This window comes from Pseudophryne corroboree, chromosome 9 (genome assembly GCF_028390025.1).
Source record: "Pseudophryne corroboree isolate aPseCor3 chromosome 9, aPseCor3.hap2, whole genome shotgun sequence".
Lineage (NCBI taxonomy): Eukaryota > Metazoa > Chordata > Amphibia > Anura > Myobatrachidae > Pseudophryne > Pseudophryne corroboree.
Window position 1 is genome coordinate 8812318 of NC_086452.1, and position 23906 is coordinate 8836223.

General features: G+C 54.5%; 1 protein-coding gene across 2 annotated transcripts in view; it reads left to right on the forward strand.

The window, feature by feature from the left end:
• Positions 1–23906, forward strand: part of ZNHIT6 (zinc finger HIT-type containing 6) — a 64481-nt gene that overhangs the window by 20912 nt on the left and 19663 nt on the right. For both annotated transcript variants that reach the window (XM_063938935.1, XM_063938936.1), the window contains exon 5: positions 1169–1272. In XM_063938935.1, coding sequence (XP_063795005.1) covers positions 1169–1272 — 104 coding nt within the window. The remainder of the gene's footprint in view (positions 1–1168; positions 1273–23906) is intronic.

Below are 23906 nucleotides of genomic sequence, written 5' to 3' on the forward strand. Positions count from 1 at the left end.
TGGGACGTCCTCCAATACACAGTCTCTTCAGGGTAGGGTACCTTATATAGAGGATGCTTCATCCCATACCCTGATCTAGTGATTACACAGAGAATTATCCATTGCTCATTAATCTTCTAATAAAGAGCTGGGTGTTACGTTTACAAATTGTATCAAAGTTTTATGTGCAAAGTAAAAGAGGTTTAATCCGTGTAAAGCGCAGAGCGTGTTTCTTGTCGCTTACATATAACTGGCTGCAGGCGGCACCGCGCATAAATGGCCAGAGGCTCCTCCCCCTCACATACAAGGCCATCTCTAATTCCACTGCTCCCTACATCTCCAACCTCCTCTCCCTTCATACTCCCTCCCGCTGCCTACAGTCGGCCAATGACCGTCGCCTCGCCTCTGCTCTGGTCACTGCTTCCCATGCTCGTGTTCAAGACTATGCCCGTGCTGCACCCCTTCAGTGGAACGCGCTCCCCCGCTCCATTAGACTCTCCCCGACCTTGCAAAGCTTCAAACGGGCACTGAAAACCCTTCTATTCATCAAAGCATACCCTCCCGATGCATAACCCAATCCTGAGGCCGCTCCTCCATCCCCCTGCCCGGAGGCCGCTCCTCCATCCCCCTGCCCGGAGGCCGCTCCTCCATCCCCCTGCCCTGAGGCCGCTCCTCCATCCCCCTGCCTCATGCGTTGAACATCTCTGCTTTGCTTACATCCTGACATCAGACTTCCTCCCGCTTGCTTGCACCTCATGTCCTCTGTCTGTCGCCCCTTCCTGCTAGATTGTTAGCTCTTCAGAGCAGGGCCCTCTGTCCTCTTGTTATCTAAGCCCTCTTCTCTACACATGTCACTCACCGCTCTCTCCTACTCAGCGACCATCTTTACCGCTTTCTCTCCCGCTGGTAAAGGCTCATCTCTGTCTATGGCCGCCAGCCCCTAGTAGTACGATGATCACTCCCTCACTACTTACATCTCAGCTGTATTATGTATGAGAATTGTGCTGCTCTGTTACCTCTACTCTATTCCTGTTATTTATTTACTGTAATGTAAATTCTGTCTCCCTGTACTGTCCTCTGTACGGCGCTGCGAAACACTTGTGCCGCCCTATAAATAAAATGTAATAATAACAGAGGCGGCAGCGTATTCTTCTTTCAGTACTGATGTGACGATCATTTCCTCCTCCAGCTGAGCTACCTGCGGAACAGAGCCAGGAAACGCCACGTTGATCTGAAGTCGCTGCCCTTTGGCTTCTCCAAGAAGAGAGAAAATTCCACGCATTTTAACAAGAAGTAAGTCTTACGTGCGGCGTATTCCTCGGTGGTAGGGACACCGCCGTGCGCGGCATGTAGCTGTCCTACGCGGAACAGCGCATGGATCTACAGACTGATTGCCAGTGGTGTACTCTGATCACCTTGTGCTGGGAAATCATTCTAGTGTTAGATTAATGTGGCCCCGGGGCAGCGTCCGGCGCTCCCAAGAACGGTGACCGCTCCGCCCATTGCGTTACAATGAAACGTTAATTCTCAGTAATTCAGTCGCATGAACGTTTCAGATGTTTCTAGACTGGGAAAGTGTAACTGTCTGCTAATGCAGAATCACATGATCACTGGCTCGGCCTGTGCATCGCGTGCCCCCATCATGTCACTGGCTCGGCCTGTGCATCGCGTGCCCCCATCATGTCACTTGCTCGGCCTGTGCATCGCGTGCCCCCATCATGTCACTGGCTCTGGCTGTGCATCGCGTGCCCCCATCATGTCACTGGCTCTGGCTGTGCATCGCGTGCCCCCATCATGTCACTGGCTCGGCCTGTGCATCGCGTGCCCCCATCATGTCACTGGCTCTGGCTGTGCATCGCGTGCCCCCATCATGTCACTGGCTCTGGCTGTGCATCGCGTGCCCCCATCATGTCACTGGCTCTGGCTGTGCATCGCGTGCCCCCATCATGTCACTGGCTCGGCCTGTGTATCGCGTGCCCCCATCATGTCACTGGCTCGGCCTGTGCATCGCGTGCCCCCATCATGTCACTGGCTCGGGCTGTGCATCGCGTGCCCCCATCATGTCTCTGGCTCGGCCTGTGTATCGCGTGCCCCCATCATGTCACTGGCTCGGCCTGTGCATCGCGTGCCCCCATCATGTCACTGGCTCTGGCTGTGCATCGCGTGCCCCCATCATGTCACTGGCTCTGGCTGTGCATCGCGTGCCCCCATCATGTCACTGGCTCTGGCTGTGCATCGCGTGCCTCCATCATGTCACTGGCTCGGCCTGTGTATCGCGTGCCCCCATCATGTCACTGGCTCGGCCTGTGCATCGCGTACCCCCATCATGTCACTGACTCGGGCTGTGCATCGCGTGCCCCCATCATGTCACTGGCTCGGCCTGTGTATCGCGTGCCCCCATCATGTCACTGGCTCGGCCTGTGCATCGCGTGCCCCCATCATGTCACTGACTCTGGCTGTGCATCGCGTGCCCCCATCATGTCACTGGCTCGGGCTGTGCATCGCGTGCCCCCATCATGTCACTGGCTCTGGCTGTGCATCGCGTGCCCCCATCATGTCACTGGCTCGGGCTGTGCATCGCGTGCCCCCATCATGTCACTGGCTCGGGCTGTGCATCGCGTGCCCCCATCATGTCACTGGCTCTGGCTGTGCATCGCGTGCCCCCATCATGTCTCTGGCTGTGCATCGCGTGCCCCCATCATGTCACTGGCTGTGCATCGCGTGCCCCCATCATGTCTCTGGCTGTGCATCGCGTGCCCCCATCATGTCACTGGCTCTGGCTGTGCATCGCGTGCCCCCATCATGTCACTGGCTCGGCCTGTGCATCGCGTGCCCCCATCATGTCACTGGCTCGGCCTGTGCATCGTGTGCCCCCATCATGTCACTGGCTCTGGCTGTGCATCGCGTGCCCCCATCATGTCACTGGCTCTGGCTGTGCATCGCGTGCCCCCATCATGTCACTGGCTCTGGCTGTGCATCGCGTGCCCCCATCATGTCACTGGCTCTGGCTGTGCATCGCGTGCCCCCATCATGTCACTGGCTCGGCCTGTGCATCACGTGCCCCCATCATGTCACTGGCTCTGGCTGTGCATCTCGTGCCCCCATCATGTCACTGGCTCGGGCTGTGCATCGCGTGCCCCCATCATGTCACTGGCTTGGGCTGTGCATCGCGTGCCCCCATCATGTCACTGGCTCTGGCTGTGCATCGCGTGCCCCCATCATGTCACTGGCTCTGGCTGTGCATCGCGTGTCCCCATCATGTCACTGGCTCGGCCTGTGCATCGCGTGCCCCCATCATGTCACTGGCTCGGCCTGTGCATCGCGTGCCCCCATCATGTCACTGGCTCTGGCTGTGCATCGCGTGCCCCCATCATGTCACTGGCTCTGGCAGTGCATCGCGTGCCCCCATCATGTCACTGGCTCTGGCTGTGCATCGCGTGTCCCCATCAGGTCACTGGCTCGGCCTGTGCATCGCGTGCCCCCATCATGTCACTGGCTCGGCCTGTGCATCGCGTGCCCCCATCATGTCACTGGCTCGGCCTGTGCATCGCGTGCCCCCATCATGTCACTGGCTCTGGCTGTGCATCGCGTGCCCCCATCATGTCACTGGCTCGGCCTGTGCATCGCGTGCCCCCATCATGTCACTGGCTCGGCCTGTGCATCGCGTGCCCCCATCATGTCACTGGCTCTGGCTGTGCATCGCGTGCCCCCATCATGTCTCTGGCTGTGCATCGCGTGCCCCCATCATGTCACTGGCTCGGCCTGTGCATCGCGTGCCCCCATCATGTCACTGGCTCTGGCTGTGCATCGCGTGCCCCCATCATGTCACTGGCTCGGCCTGTGCATCGCGTGCCCCCATCATGTCACTGGCTCGGCCTGTGCATCGCGTGCCCCCATCATGTCACTGGCTCTGGCTGTGCATCGCGTGCCCCCATCATGTCTCTGGCTGTGCATCGCGTGCCCCCATCATGTCACTGGCTCGGCCTGTGCATCGCGTGCCCCCATCATGTCACTGGCTCTGGCTGTGCATCGCGTGCCCCCATCATGTCACTGGCTCGGCCTGTGCATCGCGTGCCCCCATCATGTCACTGGCTCTGGCTGTGCATCGCGTGCCCCCATCATGTCACTGGCTCTGGCTGTGCATCGCGTGCCCCCATCATGTCACTGGCTCTGGCTGTGCATCGCGTGCCCCCATCATGTCACTGGCTCGGCCTGTGCATCGCGTGCCCCCATCATGTCACTGGCTCTGGCTGTGCATCGCGTGCCCCCATCATGTCACTGGCTCTGGCTGTGCATCGCGTGCCCCCATCATGTCACTGGCTCGGCCTGTGCATCGCGTGCCCCCATCATGTCACTGGCTCTGGCTGTGCATCGCGTGCCCCCATCATGTCACTGACTCGGGCTGTGCATCGCGTGCCCCCATCATGTCACTGGCTCGGCCTGTGCATCGCGTGCCCCCATCATGTCACTGGCTCTGGCTGTGCATCGCGTGCCCCCATCATGTCACTGGCTCTGGCTGTGCATCGCGTGCCCCCATCATGTCACTGGCTCTGGCTGTGCATCGCGTGTCCCCATCATGTCACTGGCTCGGCCTGTGCATCGCGTGCCCCCATCATGTCACTGGCTCGGCCTGTGCATCGCGTGCCCCCATCATGTCACTGGCTCTGGCTGTGCATCGCGTGCCCCCATCATGTCACTGGCTCTGGCTGTGCATCGCGTGCCCCCATCATGTCACTGACTCGGGCTGTGCATCGCGTGCCCCCATCATGTCACTGACTCGGGCTGTGCATCGCGTGCCCCCATCATGTCACTGGCTCGGCCTGTGCATCGCGTGCCCCCATCATGTCACTGGCTCGGCCTGTGCATCGCGTGCCCCCATCATGTCACTGGCTCGGCCTGTGCATCGCGTGCCCCCATCATGTCACTGGCTCGGCCTGTGCATCGCGTGCCCCCATCATGTCACTGGCTCTGGCTGTGCATCGCGTGCCCCCATCATGTCTCTGGCTGTGCATCGCGTGCCCCCATCATGTCACTGGCTCGGCCTGTGCATCGCGTGCCCCCATCATGTCACTGGCTCTGGCTGTGCATCGCGTGCCCCCATCATGTCACTGGCTCGGCCTGTGCATCGCGTGCCCCCATCATGTCACTGGCTCTGGCTGTGCATCGCGTGCCCCCATCATGTCACTGGCTCTGGCTGTGCATCGCGTGCCCCCATCATGTCACTGGCTCTGGCTGTGCATCGCGTGCCCCCATCATGTCACTGGCTTGGCCTGTGCATCGCGTGCCCCCATCATGTCACTGGCTCTGGCTGTGCATCGCGTGCCCCCATCATGTCACTGGCTCTGGCTGTGCATCGCGTGCCCCCATCATGTCACTGGCTCGGCCTGTGCATCGCGTGCCCCCATCATGTCACTGGCTCTGGCTGTGCATCGCGTGCCCCCATCATGTCACTGGCTCTGGCTGTGCATCGCGTGTCCCCATCATGTCACTGGCTCGGCCTGTGCATCGCGTGCCCCCATCATGTCACTGGCTCGGCCTGTGCATCGCGTGCCCCCATCATGTCACTGGCTCTGGCTGTGCATCGCGTGCCCCCATCATGTCACTGACTCGGGCTGTGCATCGCGTGCCCCCATCATGTCACTGGCTCGGCCTGTGCATCGCGTGCCCCCATCATGTCACTGGCTCGGCCTGTGCATCGCGTGCCCCCATCATGTCACTGGCTCTGGCTGTGCATCGCGTGCCCCCATCATGTCACTGGCTCTGGCTGTGCATCGCGTGCCCCCATCATGTCACTGGCTCTGGCTGTGCATCGCGTGTCCCCATCATGTCACTGGCTCGGCCTGTGCATCGCGTGCCCCCATCATGTCACTGGCTCGGCCTGTGCATCGCGTGCCCCCATCATGTCACTGGCTCTGGCTGTGCATCGCGTGCCCCCATCATGTCACTGACTCGGGCTGTGCATCGCGTGCCCCCATCATGTCACTGGCTCGGCCTGTGCATCGCGTGCCCCCATCATGTCACTGGCTCGGCCTGTGCATCGCGTGCCCCCATCATGTCACTGGCTCTGGCTGTGCATCGCGTGCCCCCATCATGTCACTGGCTCTGGCTGTGCATCGCGTGCCCCCATCATGTCACTGGCTCTGGCTGTGCATCGCGTGCCCCCATCATGTCACTGGCTCTGGCTGTGCATCGCGTGCCCCCATCATGTCACTGGCTCTGGCTGTGCATCGCGTGCCCCCATCATGTCTCTGGCTGTGCATCGCGTGCCCCCATCATGTCACTGGCTCGGCCTGTGCATCGCGTGCCCCCATCATGTCACTGGCTCTGGCTGTGCATCGCGTGCCTCCATCATGTCACTGGCTCGGCCTGTGCATCGCGTGCCCCCATCATGTCACTGGCTCTGGCTGTGCATCGCGTGCCCCCATCATGTCACTGGCTCTGGCTGTGCATCGCGTGCCCCCATCATGTCACTGGCTCTGGCTGTGCATCGCGTGCCCCCATCATGTCACTGGCTCGGCCTGTGCATCGCGTGCCCCCATCATGTCACTGGCTCTGGCTGTGCATCGCGTGCCCCCATCATGTCACTGGCTCTGGCTGTGCATCGCGTGCCCCCATCATGTCACTGGCTCTGGCTGTGCATCGCGTGCCCCCATCATGTCACTGGCTCTGGCTGTGCATCGCGTGCCCCCATCATGTCACTGGCTCTGGCTGTGCATCGCGTGCCCCCATCATGTCACTGGCTCTGGCTGTGCATCGCGTGCCCCCATCATGTCACTGGCTCTGGCTGTGCATCGCGTGCCCCCATCATGTCACTGGCTCTGGCTGTGCATCGCGTGCCCCCATCATGTCACTGGCTCGGCCTGTGCATCGCGTGTCCCCATCATGTCACTGGCTCGGCCTGTGCATCGCGTGCCCCCATCATGTCACTGGCTCTGGCTGTGCATCGCGTGCCCCCATCATGTCACTGGCTCGGCCTGTGCATCGCGTGCCCCCATCATGTCACTGGCTCTGGCTGTGCATCGCGTGCCCCCATCATGTCACTGGCTCTGGCTGTGCATCGCGTGCCCCCATCATGTCACTGGCTCTGGCTGTGCATCGCGTGCCCCCATCATGTCACTGGCTCTGGCTGTGCATCGCGTGCCCCCATCATGTCACTGGCTCTGGCTGTGCATCGCGTGCCCCCATCATGTCACTGGCTCGGCCTGTGCATCGCGTGCCCCCACCATGTCACTGGCCCGGCCTGTGCATCGCGTGCCCTCATCATGTCACTGGCTCGGCCTGTGCATCGCGCGCCTCCATCATGTCACTGGCTCTGGCTGTGCATCGCGTGCCTCCATCATGTCACTGGCTCGGCCTGTGCATCGCGTGCCCCCATCATGTCACTGGCTCGGCCTGTGCATCGCGTGCCCCCATCATGTCACTGGCTCTGGCTGTGCATCGCGTGCCCCCATCATGTCACTGGCTCTGGCTGTGCATCGCGTGCCCCCATCATGTCACTGGCTCTGGCTGTGCATCGCGTGCCCCCATCATGTCACTGGCTCTGGCTGTGCATCGCGTGCCCCCATCATGTCACTGGCTCTGGCTGTGCATCGCGTGCCCCCATCATGTCACTGGCTCGGCCTGTGCATCGCGTGCCCCCATCATGTCACTGGCTCGGGCTGTGCATCGCGTGCCCCCATCATGTCACTGACTCGGGCTGTGCATCGCGTGCCCCCATCATGTCACTGGCTCTGGCTGTGCATCGCGTGCCCCCATCATGTCACTGGCTCGGCCTGTGCATCGCGTGCCCCCATCATGTCACTGGCTCTGGCTGTGCATCGCGTGTCCCCATCATGTCACTGGCTCTGGCTGTGCATCGCGTGTCCCCATCATGTCACTGGCTCTGGCTGTGCATCGCGTGTCCCCATCATGTCACTGGCTCTGGCTGTGCATCGCGTGCCCCCATCATGTCACTGGCTCTGGCTGTGCATCGCGTGCCCCCATCATGTCACTGGCTCGGCCTGTGCATCGCGTGCCCCCATCATGTCACTGGCTCGGCCTGTGCATCGCGTGCCCCCATCATGTCACTGGCTCGGCCTGTGCATCGCGTGCCCCCATCATGTCACTGGCTCTGGCTGTGCATCGCGTGTCCCCATCATGTCACTGGCTCTGGCTGTGCATCGCGTGTCCCCATCATGTCACTGGCTCTGGCTGTGCATCGCGTGTCCCCATCATGTCACTGGCTCTGGCTGTGCATCGCGTGCCCCATCATGTCACTGGCTCTGGCTGTGCATCGCGTGCCCCCATCATGTCACTGGCTCGGCCTGTGCATTGCGTGCCCCCATCATGTCACTGGCTCGGCCTGTGCATCGCGTGCCCCCATCATGTCACTGGCTCGGCCTGTGCATCGCGTGCCCCCATCATGTCACTGGCTCTGGCTGTGCATCGCGTGCCCCCATCATGTCACTGGCTCGGCCTGTGCATCGCGTGCCCCCATCATGTCACTGTCTCGGCCCGTATGTATCAATAACAGAACGTTGTCTTGGAATAAAAGGTAAATGAAAAAACAATTCCCTGTGATCCAGATGCAGGAGGAAACCATGGAACCATCTCTGATCGTAGAGGAGGATCCACGCCTGGTCCTGAGGGGTCAGTGGGTCATACTGGGTATAGGCCATGCAGAGGGTGATAGTGCTGTGTAAGCCAGCCTTGGCTCAGCATTCTGGGACTTGTAGTTCCCTATATCTGGATAATGATAGCTTGGCGTCATCTGGTCTACTCATGCCTACTATACACATTACCAGACCGCACAACTACACACAAACACAACCAGGTTGTGCATATTGTAGACTTGTGACTATGCGCTTGGGCTAGGTGTCGGCGGTATACCTATGTGACGTCAGTACAGTCAGGACGGGGGCACAAATCATCCGCGGCCCAGAGAGACCCAGACGACGGACACAAATCATCCGCGGCCAGAGAGACCCAGACGACGGACACAAATCATCCGCGGCCAGAGAGACCCAGACGGACACGAATCATCCGCGACCAGAGAGACCCAGACGAACACAAATCATCCGCGGCCAGAGAGACCCAGACGACGGACACAAATGGTTACTGAGGTTGAGTCTGTTTAGCAATAGGTCTGACTAATACAGCAAAACATATATAATGGAGGGGGCGTGGCTACGAGGACATGGAGTAGTAGCTTTTAGTCCGCGCTCTCCGTCCTAACTATCCTGTGACCCTATCCTGGTGTCTCCCGTGTACCTTGAAAGTGACTGAGCGGTGGGGGAAAGCCCGCTGCACAACTTGCTTCTACTCCGGCCGGCGGCCGTACCGCTTGCAGGGACCTAGACAGCGCTACGGGGAGCGGCATGGAGGGAGGAAGCCGGCACCATTGAAGGCGGAAGTAGCTGGTGCCGCGGCTCGCGCGGGAGAGGAAGCAGAGCGTGGTGAAGACTGGAGGCGGAGGCTGCGAGGGGTAAGAACTGCTCTTAGCCTGAGCCCTGCTGACCGGCCCTGACACGTTTGGCCTCCTGTGCCCCAAACCCGCTGCCATTTCCATCTCTGTGCCGGACCTGAGGGGGGGTGATAAGCGGCTGCTGCAGGGGGGGGGGGGAGACAGGACTTTATATGAGCCAGGCTGCTGGCTGATTCGGATCTGGGGGGCCCTCTGCCTTGACACCCTATATGAAGGCTGCTAATCCTCTGTGTCGTTCCCTGCTGGAGCCCTCAATTGCCAACGCTATCCCCGCTGGGTACACTGTGAGGAGGACCGCGGCGGGAAACGCCGCCATCTTATTCCTGTAGCGTGTATTAGTCTGTGTGTGGCCTGGGATCGCGGTCACCTGCTCCTACCATTGCATGATCTGACCTACATCCTGCATATTGCCTCCATTGTTTTATTCCATTCTACTGGTCTCTGCTTGAGGGACTGTCCTTATACTACAGCATGATGGTGAGGCCACAGCAATCTGCTGCTGCTGCTAAGCTGGAGAAGTATTCCAGATCATCGAACCCTAATCGTAAAGAGGTGACCCCTGACCCAGGGTCCCCTCGCAGTTCTGCTGCCTCTGAAGCTCCCCCTGACGCTGCCCTTCAGAAAGTCCTAGAGACTGTGGCTGCTAGCGAGGCCAGACTGGCGGATAAAATTGGTCAAGTTCAATCTGACCTGTTTATTATACATCATGACCTTCAGAGGGTCCGGGAACGTGTGGGTGAGGTAGAGGCTCGTACGTCTACTCTTGAAGATTCCGTGAACCCGTTATGTGCTAAAGTCACCGCTGTTACTGCTCAATTGACGGATGTACAACATAAATTGCTGGATATGGAAGGGCATTTGAGGAGATGTAATGTCCGAGTTGTGGGTCTGCCTGAACGCGAGGAAGGACAAACTCCTGAGAAATTCTTGGAAAAATGGCTCACTGACAGCTATGGCATTGATTCCTTCTCGCCCTTTTTCACTGTGGAAAGAGCTCACAGAGTCCCCTGCCGCCCTCTCCCACCTGGGGCACTTTCCCGTACCTTGATAGCTAAGCTCCTTAATTACCGTGACAGGGATGCTGTTCTACGGCTGAACCGTACTAAGGGCCCACTGTTATGGAATGGCTCCCGAGTGTCCGTGTTCCAAGACTTTGCGGTGGAGGTTCAGAAAAATAGGGCCCAGTTTACTCCTGTTAAAAGACGTCTCCGTGAACTGAATATATCCTATGCCATGTTATTCCCTTCTAAGCTCAGGATCGTTGTGGATGGAGAGACGAAATTATTTTCTACTGCTCGGGAAGCCTCCATGTGGCTGGATACCGCCAGGCCGGTGAGACGGGGCCATGGTCGCGGACTGAAGATATGGGACTATCCTTATATTATGGGCGCTCTCACCTTCTTTTATTACTGGTTTGATTTTTACACTGTTACTGTGTTGAGGGTAATGTGTCGGATAACAGATACCTGCTTCCACTCTACGTGGCTACTACACCAACGGGTTTTGGGCGAGCATTGGAACTTGATTTCTTAGAGGTAAATAGTTGGGTAATGGTGGTGGGGGTTTATGGCTTAGGCTACTGGGCAGTGCCTAGGGTTCTCTCTTGGGGAGTCTCAGGGGATGGGGCACCGGTGCTGTGGACCGGATTGTTATCCGAATATATTTCTGAAGTTTCTGCACAGGGGGATGCTCTCTATAAACGGAGGGCGCTGCGACATGTCTAGTCGCTGCTGTATTTTTTGCCCACCCGTTTTAGTACTAAGTGTATAGGACTTAGGTTTATTTTTTTGATATAAAAGAGGGGGGGGAGGGTTTTAGTTTTGTTGTAATGATCCAAGTATGCCAAGGTTTGGGGCGGTGTACAGGGTGGGGGGTGTGGGGCTCTGGGGTCAGGGTGTGCCACAGTTCCGGGTGGCATCCAGGGGGTGAGGGACCTGGGGGTTCGGTTTGCAACTATTCTTATGTATTTGTTCACTCTGGAGACTTCTTGTAGGTCTTTGGAGCTTGCTTATCTGGCTGATAATTTGAATCCCTCTAGGGAGGCCTGGATGCAGGCTCAGAGGGAATGGACTGACTGTCTGACTGACTGACAAAGCAAAATACAGGATACTTTTCACTAAACATTCACTTTACGCAATTGGCGACAGGCCCGGTGTGTTTTTGGCTAGGCTGGCGCGCACTGAGCAACAGTCTAATACTGTTATCCAAATTGTGGACCATGACGGTACTGTGTATAATCAAACCCCTGACATAGCCAATCACTTTCTTGACTACTATGGACGATTATATAGCACCAGGTTGACCTGTACAGATGAGGACCTGCGGACGTATCTTGAAGCTATCCCCATGCCGTCACTGACCCCCCGAAGCGCATGATTTGTTGGACTCCCTGATTTCTTTGGCTGAAGTGGAGAGGGCCATAAAATCCTTCCCTAGTGGCAAGTGCCGGGGCTGGATGGCATACCTTTTAGAATTATATAAAAAGCATGGTGAATTTTATGCTCCCAGATTGTTGGCACTGTATGAAGGGATGTTTGAGGGGGAGACAGTGCCGAAGTTTATGTCCGAAGCTTTAATTATAGTTCTGCTGAAGCCTGATAAGGACCCCACTAGGGTGGAATCATATAGGCCCATATCTCTTTTACCTACCGATATCAAAATCCTGGCTAAAATACTTGCGATTAGACTTAATTCAGTTATTACTCAGCTGATTCATGGTGATCATGGGTTTATGTCTGGGAAATCTACTCTGATTAATCTCAGGAGACTATTTACTCATCTGCATGTCCCTCGTGGAGACGACCACTCCTCTGTTATAGTCTCACTGGATGCTGCTAAAGCTTTCGACTCTGAGTGGGGGTTCCTTTGGGGGGCCATGGAGAAATCTGGGATAGGTCCCGGTGTTATTAAGTTGGTGAAATTAATGTACTCGAACCCTAGAGCCAGGGTGTCGGTTAACGGTTTTGTCTCCTCCTCGTTCCCGCTACAGAGAGGGACTAGGCAGGGTTGCCCCCTGTCTCCTACCCTGTTCGCATTGGTGGCGGAACCGTTGGCGTGTCTCATTAGACACACTGAAGCTATATTGGGATTTAAAATTGGTCCCAGAGAGGACAAGATAGCTTTGTATGCAGATGATATATTACTATTTGTATCCAACTATGCCGTCACCATGCCTATAATTCTTACTATAATTAACGACTTTGGTATATATTCAGGTCTTCTGATTAACTGTGAAAAATCCTGTATAATGCCGCTTAGGGGACAGTGCCCGGAGAGTCCTAGTATACACCTCCCACTTCAGTGGGTGGAGGTCTTTAAATACTTAGGTCATTAGATATCCATATACCTATCTCGCTATATAGCCCTCAGTGTACAACCAATCTCGGATAGCGGTGTGGGGCAAGCTCCCGCTGACGGTTACGGGGAGAATTAATCTTATAAAAATGACGGCACAGCCCAAATTGATCTATATATTGCAGTACTCCCCAATATACATCCCTCGGACAATATTTAAGCGTATAGATAGTATGCTCTCCTCCATAATATGGTCCAGCAAGAGAGAGCGAATTAAACTGGACACTGACTCGGGATAGGGACTCCGGTGGTATGGCAGTGCCCTGTTTTAGACTCTCTTATTGGGCCACACAATTGTCACATATTTTTGAATGGCTTAGGGACGAAGCCGGGATGGCTCTCCCCTCCCTGATGGTGTCTGCTTTGGTTCCTGGACTCACCACATTGCATTGCTTGCTGTCTGGCAATAATAACTTGCTTGGCTTACCGATATTTAAGCAGGCTATAATGATTTGGAAACAGGCTGGGATTCTGCTTTTGAGTGAGGGCTGGGACCCGGATACCCCATTGGATGGTACTACTGGATTTAAGGAACTGATGGGTCTACAGCGCCGTGAAATATGGGGCAGATGGGACGTCATTTCTATTGGGCAGATATACTCCGGGACTACACTTAAATCATTTTCTCAAATACAATCAGATTATCCGATTCCCCATACTTATTTCTATCGTTACCTACAGCTGAGACACGCCTGCTCTGCTCAATTCCCTGACAATTCGGTACAGCTACAACAATAACCTGTTAAGCAAATGTTGTTGCAGTGTTCATTCTAGCACCCTGCACCTTCCAAAACTTGTGCAGTTCCTCTTTCCTGCCTGGGGTGTCACTCTCTGCTCTGGTGCTTCTCAGAACATCCTGCTCTGTATCTCAGCACTACAATACAGAGCAGAGTTTTCTGAGAAGCACCAGAGCAGAGAGTGACACTCCAGTCAGGAAAGAGGAACTGCACTTGTTTTGAAAGGTGCAGGGTGCTAGAATGAACACTATTGTTGTCCTTGGATGGCTCTCACTTTATTTCTCAGATTTACTCTGGTCTGCTTACTTCACACCATGTGACTAACATGCCGCGTCTTCGTATACAATGGGAGATGGACTTAGGCCCCCTATCTCAGGATGCCTTCGACGCTGCCCTGACTGTCCCACGTATTTCGTCCACTTCGGCGAGGTTTCAGCATTTTCAGCTATTCATACTGCACAGGGTATATATCACACCTGAGCGTCTGCTTAGACTGGGGGGTAGAGGGGATTCTAAGTGCCCTAAATACAACTCGCTGGAGGGCAAATTCTGCCACCTTATATGGTCCTGCCCTGTGATTAACTTATTTTGGGTTAAGATTATCCGGGTTCTTGTCTCTACGGGTGTAACCCCAGACGCATGCACTCCTACTGTTTGCTTGTTAGCAGCCTTTGAAGACGACGCTCTTGATAAAAATATGCAACGATATATTATCAACCTCTGCACGCTTGCTAAAGTCTGTATAGCCAGACTGTGGATGTCCACTAGCGTTCCTAGAACCGCAGCCTGGATATCTCTTACCAATGAGGTTGTCAAACATGAGAAGTATGTATATCTGTCTAGACGTGCTGAAACAAAATACTATAGCATTTGGGAGAGGTGGTTGGACTCGCCATACATACATAAATAACTATACTTAATGCTGGTTGCTGAAAGACATCGATACTATCTGAATGGAATAGGTGTTCTTGTTCTCGATTGTGTTCCATTGTCTCTGCTGTACTACTATCATTTCTCATGAAACTGTCGTACAATGACCACACGTGACGCGTTGCTATTCAAGATTTGTTTGTGTTCACCTGAGTACTGGGAATATGGATGACGAATGCAGTATTACTGTTTAATAGTATGTAAGTTACTGGGACGGTTTACAGATTGTTTATCTGTAATGCATATATAGAACTTCAATAAAAATCTTTGAATAAAAAAAAAACCCATATATAATGCATAGCATGTAACAGGTGTACCCACACAACGTCATGTACCTACCGGTATCCCAGGCTTTCCAGGAAACCCAATGACACAAGGGGGAAGTGTTATATAGCTACCATATCTTCTTCTGACGCCAACATAAAATATATAGAGAGCCGCCCACTGTAGAGGCAGAAGGGGCCCGCCCACTGTAGAGGCAGAAGGGGCCCGCCCACTGTAGAGGCAGAAGGGGCCCGCCCACTGTAGAGGCAGAAGGGGCCCGCCCACTGTAGAGGCAGAAGGGGCCCGCCCACTGTAGAGGCAGAAGGGGCCCGCCCACTGTAGAGGCAGAAGGGGCCCGCCCACTGTAGAGGCAGAAGGGGCCCGCCCACTGTAGAGGCAGAGACCCAGCCGGTGCGTTCAGGAACTGGCCCATCGCTGCCGGTGACCAGCTGGTGTGCGCTGTGGGCCTGATTCAGGATGTGCGCTAATGCTGTCACTTGACGTCTGTATCAGTAGTGCTTCCAGTGACGCAGGGTCCAAACTGCACATGCCCGGTACGGGTCCTGCTCCGCGTGCAGGATAGCGGTCGCAGGTTGGGACACACCCGAAAATGGTCGCAATGCGTTTGCGAATCTGTTCCTATATCCAGCGTAACACGTCACCATATAACTGTTTGGTTTTGTTATAGACTAAAAATATCCTAATAGGTTGGGACCCTTTATATTCACATTCAGTATTCACTCTAGAACCGGCCATCAGGAACCGGGTGAGAACTCATAAACACCAGGATAACCGTCTACAAAGGTAGAAATAAATGTAAATACCCCATAACAGCAGCCTGATCTTCCTGCCCGTATACGCTGTTCCTGCAGCCTGATCTTCCTGCCCGTATACGCTGTCACTGCAGCCTGATCTTCCTGCCCGTATACGCTGTTCCTGCAGCCTGATCTTCCTGCCCGTATACGCTGTTCCTGCAGCCTGATCTTCCTGCCCGTATACGCTGTTCCTGCAGCCTGATCTTCCTGCCCGTATACGCTGTATCTGCAGCCTGATCTTCCTGCCCGTATACGCTGTATCTGCAGCCTGATCTTCCTGCCCGTATACGCTGTATCTGCAGCCTGATCTTCCTGCCCGTATACGCTGTATCTGCAGCCTGGTCTTCCTGCCCGTATACGCTGTATCTGCAGCCTGATCTTCCTGCCCGTATACGCTGTATCTGCAGCCTGATCTTCCTGCCCGTATACGCTGTATCTGCAGCCTGATCTTCCTGCCCGTATACGCTGTATCTGCAGCCTGATCTTCCTGCCCGTATACGCCGTCACTGCAGCCTGATCTTCCTGCCCGTATACGCTGTCACTGCTGCCTGATCTTCCTGCCCGTATACGCTGTCACTGCAGCCTGATCTTCCTGCCCGTATACGCTGTATCTGCAGCCTGATCTTCCTGCCCGTATACGCCGTCACTGCAGCCTGATCTTCCTGCCCGTATACGCTGTTCCTGCAGCCTGATCTTCCTGCCCGTATACGCCGTCACTGCAGCCTGATCTTCCTGCCCGTATACACTGTATCTGCAGCCTGATCTTCCTGCCCGTATACGCCGTCACTGCAGCCTGATCTTCCTGCCCGTATACGCTGTCACTGCAGCCTGATCTTCCTGCCCGTATACGCTGTATCTGCAGCCTGATCTTCCTGCCCGTATACGCCGTCACTGCAGCCTGATCTTCCTGCCCGTATACGCTGTTCCTGCAGCCTGATCTTCCTGCCCGTATACGCCGTCACTGCAGCCTGAACTTCCTGCCCGTATACGCCGTCACTGCAGCCTGAACTTCCTGCCCGTATACGCTGTATCTGCAGCCCGATCTTCCTGCCTGTATACGCCGTCACTGCAGCCTGATCTTCCTGCCCGTATACGCCGTCACTGCAGCCTGATCTTCCTGCCCGTATACGCTGTATCTGCAGCCTGATCTTCCTGCCTGTATACGCCGTCACTGCAGCCTGATCTTCCTGCCTGTATACGCCGTCACTGCAGCCTGATCTTCCTGCCCGTATACGCTGTATCTGCAGCCTGATCTTCCTGCCTGTATACGCCGTCACTGCAGCCTGATCTTCCTGCCTGTATACGCTGTTCCTGCAGCCTGATCTTCCTGCCTGTATACGCTGTATCTGCAGCCTGATCTTCCTGCCCGTATACGCTGTCACTGCAGCCTGATCTTCCTGCCCGTATACGCTGTTCCTGCAGCCTGATATTCCTGCCCGTATACGCTGTATCTGCAGCCTGATCTTCCTGCCCGTATACGCTGTATCTGCAGCCTGATCTTCCTTCCCGTATACGCTGTATCTGCAGCCTGATCTTCCTGCCCGTATACGCCGTCACTGCAGCCTGATCTTCCTGCCCGTATACGCCGTCACTGCAGCCTGATCTTCCTGCCCGTATACGCTGTTCCTGCAGCCTGATCTTCCTGCCCGTATACGCCGTCACTGCAGCCTGATCTTCCTGCCCGTATACGCCGTCACTGCAGCCTGAACTTCCTGCCCGTATACGCCGTCGCTGCAGCCTGATCTTCCTGCCCGTATACGCTGTTCCTGCAGCCTGATCTTCCTGCCCGTATACGCTGTTCCTGCAGCCTGATCTTCCTGCCCGTATACGCCGTCACTGCAGCCTGATCTTCCTGCCCGTATACGCCGTCACTGCAGCCTGAACTTCCTGCCCGTATACGCCGTCACTGCAGCCTGAACTTCCTGCCCGTATACGCCGTCACTGCAGCCTGAACTTCCTGCCCGTATACGCCGTCACTGCAGCCTGAACTTCCTGCCCGTATACGCTGTATCTGCAGCCCGATCTTCCTGCCTGTATACGCTGTATCTGCAGCCTGATATTCCTGCCCGTATACGCTGTCACTGCAGCCTGATCTTCCTGCCCGTATACGCTGTTCCTGCAGCCTGATCTTCCTGCCCGTATACGCCGTCACTGCAGCCTGAACTTCCTGCCCGTATACGCCGTCACTGCAGCCTGAACTTCCTGCCCGTATACGCCGTCACTGCAGCCTGATCTTCCTGCCCGTATACGCTGTTCCTGCAGCCTGATCTTCCTGCCCGTATACGCCGTCACTGCAGCCTGATCTTCCTGCCCGTATACGCCGTCACTGCAGCCTGAACTTCCTGCCCGTATACGCCGTCACTGCAGCCTGAACTTCCTGCCCGTATACGCCGTCACTGCAGCCTGAACTTCCTGCCCGTATACGCCGTCACTACAGCCTGAACTTCCTGCCCGTATACGCTGTATCTGCAGCCCGATCTTCCTGCCTGTATACGCTGTATCTGCAGCCTGATATTCCTGCCCGTATACGCTGTCACTGCAGCCTGATCTTCCTGCCTGTATACGCTGTTACTACAGCCGGCCACTAGGTGTCTCTCTCTGCATTACAAATGCTACGGAGGCGTACACATCTCATTCTGCAACCTCCAGGGCTGAAATAACCAACTATAAAATTAAAATATGTGAAATATGTACTGCCAAACATGTAATGTTCTCTAGCGAATAATGTATGTATATACAGATGGAGCAATGCCTAAAATAAACCAGCGAACCTAAAGTGTATGACGGTAATACTGCTGACATTCCCAGCCGTTATGGGGCTGAGTGAGAGTTGGTTTCCACCCATTTTTGTTTGGAGAGGTAGGTCCTGTAGCGGGGCAGGTGTAGGGCAGTGGGCAGGTGTGGGGCAGGTGTAGTGCAGTGGGGAAGGTGTAGGGTAGCGGGACAGGTGTGGGGCAGGTGTAGTGCAGTGGGGCAGGTGTAGGGTAGCGGGGCAGGAGGTGGGCAGGTGTAGTGCAGTGGGGCAGGTGTAGGGCAGTGGGGCAGGTGTAGGGCAGCGGGGCAGGTTTAGGGTAGCGGGGCAGGTGTAGGGCAGCAGAGAAGCATCTTTCAGGATGTGCGTCCCATAGACCTAATACGACGCTCCTGGAACGCCCCTATTTTTGCGCGCAGACTGTGATTGTATACCGATACACTATATAAAATTATCTGTCCAATCTTTCTGGCTGGAGCAAAAGCCTGGTAATGTCTGGGAGTAAATGACAATTACCATTTTCTCCCAATCACTGGAAAACAGACAGAAATGGACTCAGACTAATAACCAATTTATCCGAACGACCATTTTTGCCCATTTTTTGGATTTTGGGAGCAAATGGTTTGTTGTCCTTTGCTCCCAGACATTAGCAGAGAGATTGGACAGATAATCTTACAGTGTGTATCCGGCAGTGATATCTGGATCTAAGTGTTTGCTCATCTCACACATGCAGATCTCAGTGTTTTGAACGATTTGCCCGATTCCGGTGGATCGGAACGACAGTGTGTACGCACTATGTGCGCTCCTGTGGCATGCTCCGGCACATCTTCAGGTTGCCCCTACATGCAGCGCAATCAGTGGAGACCAGCGACAGCATTCTCCTGGATGTGGCCACTGACTATATATATATCCTTAGGTCTTCTGCAAGATTGCTCCTTGTATGCACTATGGCCCGATTCAGATCCGATCGCTCCTGTGCAAAATCACACTGCATCCGATTATTGAACGTCTGTGTATGCACCGCAAATGCGCACACGCGACACCAAACAGCAACCAGATGGTGCAAAAATTCAGACCGCTAGGCATACACAAGGTGATTGACAGGACGAGGACGTTTGGGGGTGGGCACTGGCCGTTTTCTGGGAGTGTCAGGGAAAACGCAGGCGTGCCCAAGCGTTTTCAGGAAGGGTGTGTGACGTCCGCTCCGGCCCCGATCAGCCTGTGTGTATCGCGCTGTAGGAGTAAGTCCTGGGCTGCGTACAGACTGGAAATATCATTGGATGGTGAGTGAGATGTGAACGGATTTGCAGATGTCCGCTGTCTGGCGAAGTTTCCGCACTGCGTACACATGCATTCACACACTTGTACAGGGCGGGCTTTCACTCTCTATGGGGGCGACTATCTGATCGCAGACCTCTGCAAATTCGCAGCGCAGCGATCAGATCGTTTGTCTGGGAGTTGAAGGGAAATGTGGATGTGGACGATCGCATTGTTTGCTGGTCGTCTAATGTGTACCCAGCTTTACTAATGAGCACAGTTCTATATATGGTATCATTGTCCATGATGTTTTATATGATACAGGAAATATGAAATATTCACCTCTGAATTCACTGCAGCAGTTTAAACCATTTTTCTCTTGTGCCTGTCTGGCATCTCTATGTCAGTGTCCCATTGTGGTATTAGACATTGTGGTTGTAGTTATCAGGCCTTTACTGTAAGCGGGGTAACTGCGATGTGTCTCCGCGGGGTCACTGGCGGGTGTCCCAGTGGTATTAGACATTGTGGTTGTAGTTATCAGACCTTTACTGTAAGCGGGGTAACTGCGATGTGTCTCCGCGGGGTCACTGGCGGGTGTCCCAGTGGTATTAGACATTGTGGTTGTAGTTATCAGGCCTTTACTGTAAGCGGGGTAACTGCGATGTGTCTCCGGGGTCACTGGCGGGTGTCCCAGTGGTATTACACATTGTGGTTGTAGTTATCAGGCCTTTACTGTAAGCGGGGTAACTGCGATGTGTCTCCGCGGGGTCACTGGCGGGTGTCCCAGTGGTATTAGACATTGTGGTTGTAGTTATCAGACCTTTACTGTAAGCGGGGTAACTGCGATGTGTCTCCGCGGGGTCACTGGCGGGTGTCCCAGTGGTATTAGACATTGTGGTTGTAGTTATCAGGCCTTTACTGTAAGCGGGGTAACTGCGATGTGTCTCCGGGGTCACTGGCGGGTGTCCCAGTGGTATTACACATTGTGGTTGTAGTTATCAGGCCTTTACTGTAAGCGGGGTAACTGCGATGTGTCTCCGCGGGGTCACTGGCGGGTGTCCCAGTGGTATTAGACATTGTGGTTGTAGTTATCAGGCCTTTACTGTAAGCGGGGTAACTGCAATGTGTCTCCGGGGTCACTGGCGGGTGTCCCAGTGGTATTAGACATTGTGGTTGTAGTTATCAGGTCTTTACTGTAAGCGGGGTAACTGTGATGTGTCTCTGGGGTCACTGGCGGGTGTCCCATTGTGGTATTAGACATTGTGGTTGTAGTTATCAGGCCTTTACTGTAAGCGGGGTAACTGTGATGTCTCTGGGGTCACTGGCGGGTGTCCCATTGTGGTATTAGACATTGTGGTTGTAGTTATCAGGTCTTTACTGTAAGCGGGGTAACTGCGATGTGTCTCCGGGGTCACTGGCGGGTGTCCCAGTGGTATTACACATTGTGGTTGTAGTTATCAGGTCTTTACTGTAAGCGGGGTAACTGTGATGTCTCTGGGGTCACTGGCGGGTGTCCCAGTGGTATTACACATTGTGGTTGTAGTTATCAGACCTTTACTGTAAGCGGGGTAACTGCGATGTGTCTCCGGGGTCACTGGCGGGTGTCCCAGTGGTATTAGACATTGTGGTTGCAGTTATCAGGTCTTTACTGTAAGCGGGGTAACTGCGATGTGTCTCCGGGGTCACTGGCGGGTGTCCCAGTGGTATTACACATTGTGGTTGCAGTTATCAGACCTTTACTGTAAGCGGGGTAACTGCGATGTGTCTCCGGGGTCACTGGCGGGTGTCCCAGTGGTATTAGACATTGTGGTTGTAGTTATCAGGCCTTTACGGTAAGCGGGGTAACTGTGATGTGTCTCCGGGGTCACTGGCGGGTGTCCCAGTGGTATTAGACATTGTGGTTGCAGTTATCAGGTCTTTACTGTAAGCGGGGTAACTGCGATGTGTCTCCGGGGTCACTGGCGGGTGTCCCAGTGGTATTACACATTGTGGTTGTAGTTATCAGGTCTTTACTGTAAGCGGGGTAACTGCAATGTGTCTCCGGGGTCACTGGCGGGTGTCCCAGTGGTATTACACATTGTGGTTGCAGTTATCAGACCTTTACTGTAAGCGGGGTAACTGCGATGTGTCTCCGCGGGGTCACTGGCGGGTGTCCCAGTGGTATTAGACATTGTGGTTGTAGTTATCAGGCCTTTACTGTAAGCGGGGTAACTGCGATGTGTCTCCGGGGTCACTGGCGGGTGTCCCAGTGGTATTACACATTGTGGTTGTAGTTATCAGGCCTTTACTGTAAGCGGGGTAACTGCGATGTGTCTCCGCGGGGTCACTGGCGGGTGTCCCAGTGGTATTAGACATTGTGGTTGTAGTTATCAGGCCTTTACTGTAAGCGGGGTAACTGCAATGTGTCTCCGGGGTCACTGGCGGGTGTCCCAGTGGTATTAGACATTGTGGTTGTAGTTATCAGGTCTTTACTGTAAGCGGGGTAACTGTGATGTGTCTCTGGGGTCACTGGCGGGTGTCCCATTGTGGTATTAGACATTGTGGTTGTAGTTATCAGGCCTTTACTGTAAGCGGGGTAACTGTGATGTCTCTGGGGTCACTGGCGGGTGTCCCATTGTGGTATTAGACATTGTGGTTGTAGTTATCAGGTCTTTACTGTAAGCGGGGTAACTGCGATGTGTCTCCGGGGTCACTGGCGGGTGTCCCAGTGGTATTACACATTGTGGTTGTAGTGATCAGGTCTTTACTGTAAGCGGGGTAACTGCAATGTGTCTCCGGGGTCACTGGCGGGTGTCCCAGTGGTATTACACATTGTGGTTGCAGTTATCAGACCTTTACTGTAAGCGGGGTAACTGCGATGTGTCTCCGGGGTCACTGGCGGGTGTCCCAGTGGTATTAGACATTGTGGTTGTAGTTATCAGGCCTTTACGGTAAGCGGGGTAACTGTGATGTGTCTCCGGGGTCACTGGCGGGTGTCCCAGTGGTATTAGACATTGTGGTTGCAGTTATCAGGTCTTTACTGTAAGCGGGGTAACTGCGATGTGTCTCCGGGGTCACTGGCGGGTGTCCCAGTGGTATTACACATTGTGGTTGTAGTTATCAGGTCTTTACTGTAAGCGGGGTAACTGCAATGTGTCTCCGGGGTCACTGGCGGGTGTCCCAGTGGTATTACACATTGTGGTTGCAGTTATCAGACCTTTACTGTAAGCGGGGTAACTGCGATGTGTCTCCGGGGTCACTGGCGGGTGTCCCAGTGGTATTACACATTGTGGTTGTAGTTATCAGACCTTTACTGTAAGTGGGGTAACTGCGATGTGTCTCCGGGGTCACTGGCGGGTGTCCCAGTGGTATTAGACATTGTGGTTGCAGTTATCAGGTCTTTACTGTAAGCGGGGTAACTGCGATGTGTCTCCGGGGTCACTGGCGGGTGTCCCAGTGGTATTACACATTGTGGTTGTAGTTATCAGGCCTTTACTGTAAGCGGGGTAACTGCGATGTGTCTCCGGGGTCACTGGCGGGTGTCCCAGTGGTATTAGACATTGTGGTTGCAGTTATCAGGTCTTTACTGTAAGCGGGGTAACTGCGATGTGTCTCTGCGGGGTCACTGGCGGGTGTCCCAGTGGTATTACACATTGTGGTTGCAGTTATCAGGCCTTTACTGTAAGTGGGGTAACTGCGTTGTGTCTCCGCGGGGTCACTGGCGGGTGTCCCAGTGGTATTACACATTGTGGTTGCAGTTATCAGACCTTTACTGTAAGTGGGGTAACTGCGTTGTCGTTCTGCGGGGTCACTGACGGGAAGTCTGTGCTGTATAGGAAAATATCTCCTTCCGGCAAACTTTATTTCAAGTGTATCGCATGCTGATAGCTCCCTAATTACTCATTGGTTTATATAAGGGGCTGCTTGTAATTTTATTTTGAATCTGTGTCTGAGCGTTGTGGGAGGAGTATTCGCGTCTGGCTTATATAATATATACTATTTACACTGTGTCTGAGCGCTGTGGGAGGAGTATTCGCGTTTGGCTTATATAATATATACTATTTACACTGTGTCTGAGCGCTGTGGGAGGAGCATTCGCGTCTGGCTTATATAATATATACTATTTACACTGTGTCTGAGCGCTGTGGGAGGAGTATTCGCGTCTGGCTTATATAATATATACTATTTACACTGTGTCTGAGCGTTGTGGGAGGAGTATTCGCGTCTGGCTTATATAATATATACTATTTACACTGTGTCTGAGCGCTGTGGGAGGAGTATTCGCGTTTGGCTTATATAATATATACTATTTACACTGTGTCTGAGCGCTGTGGGAGGAGTATTCGCGTCTGGCTTATATAATATATACTATTTAC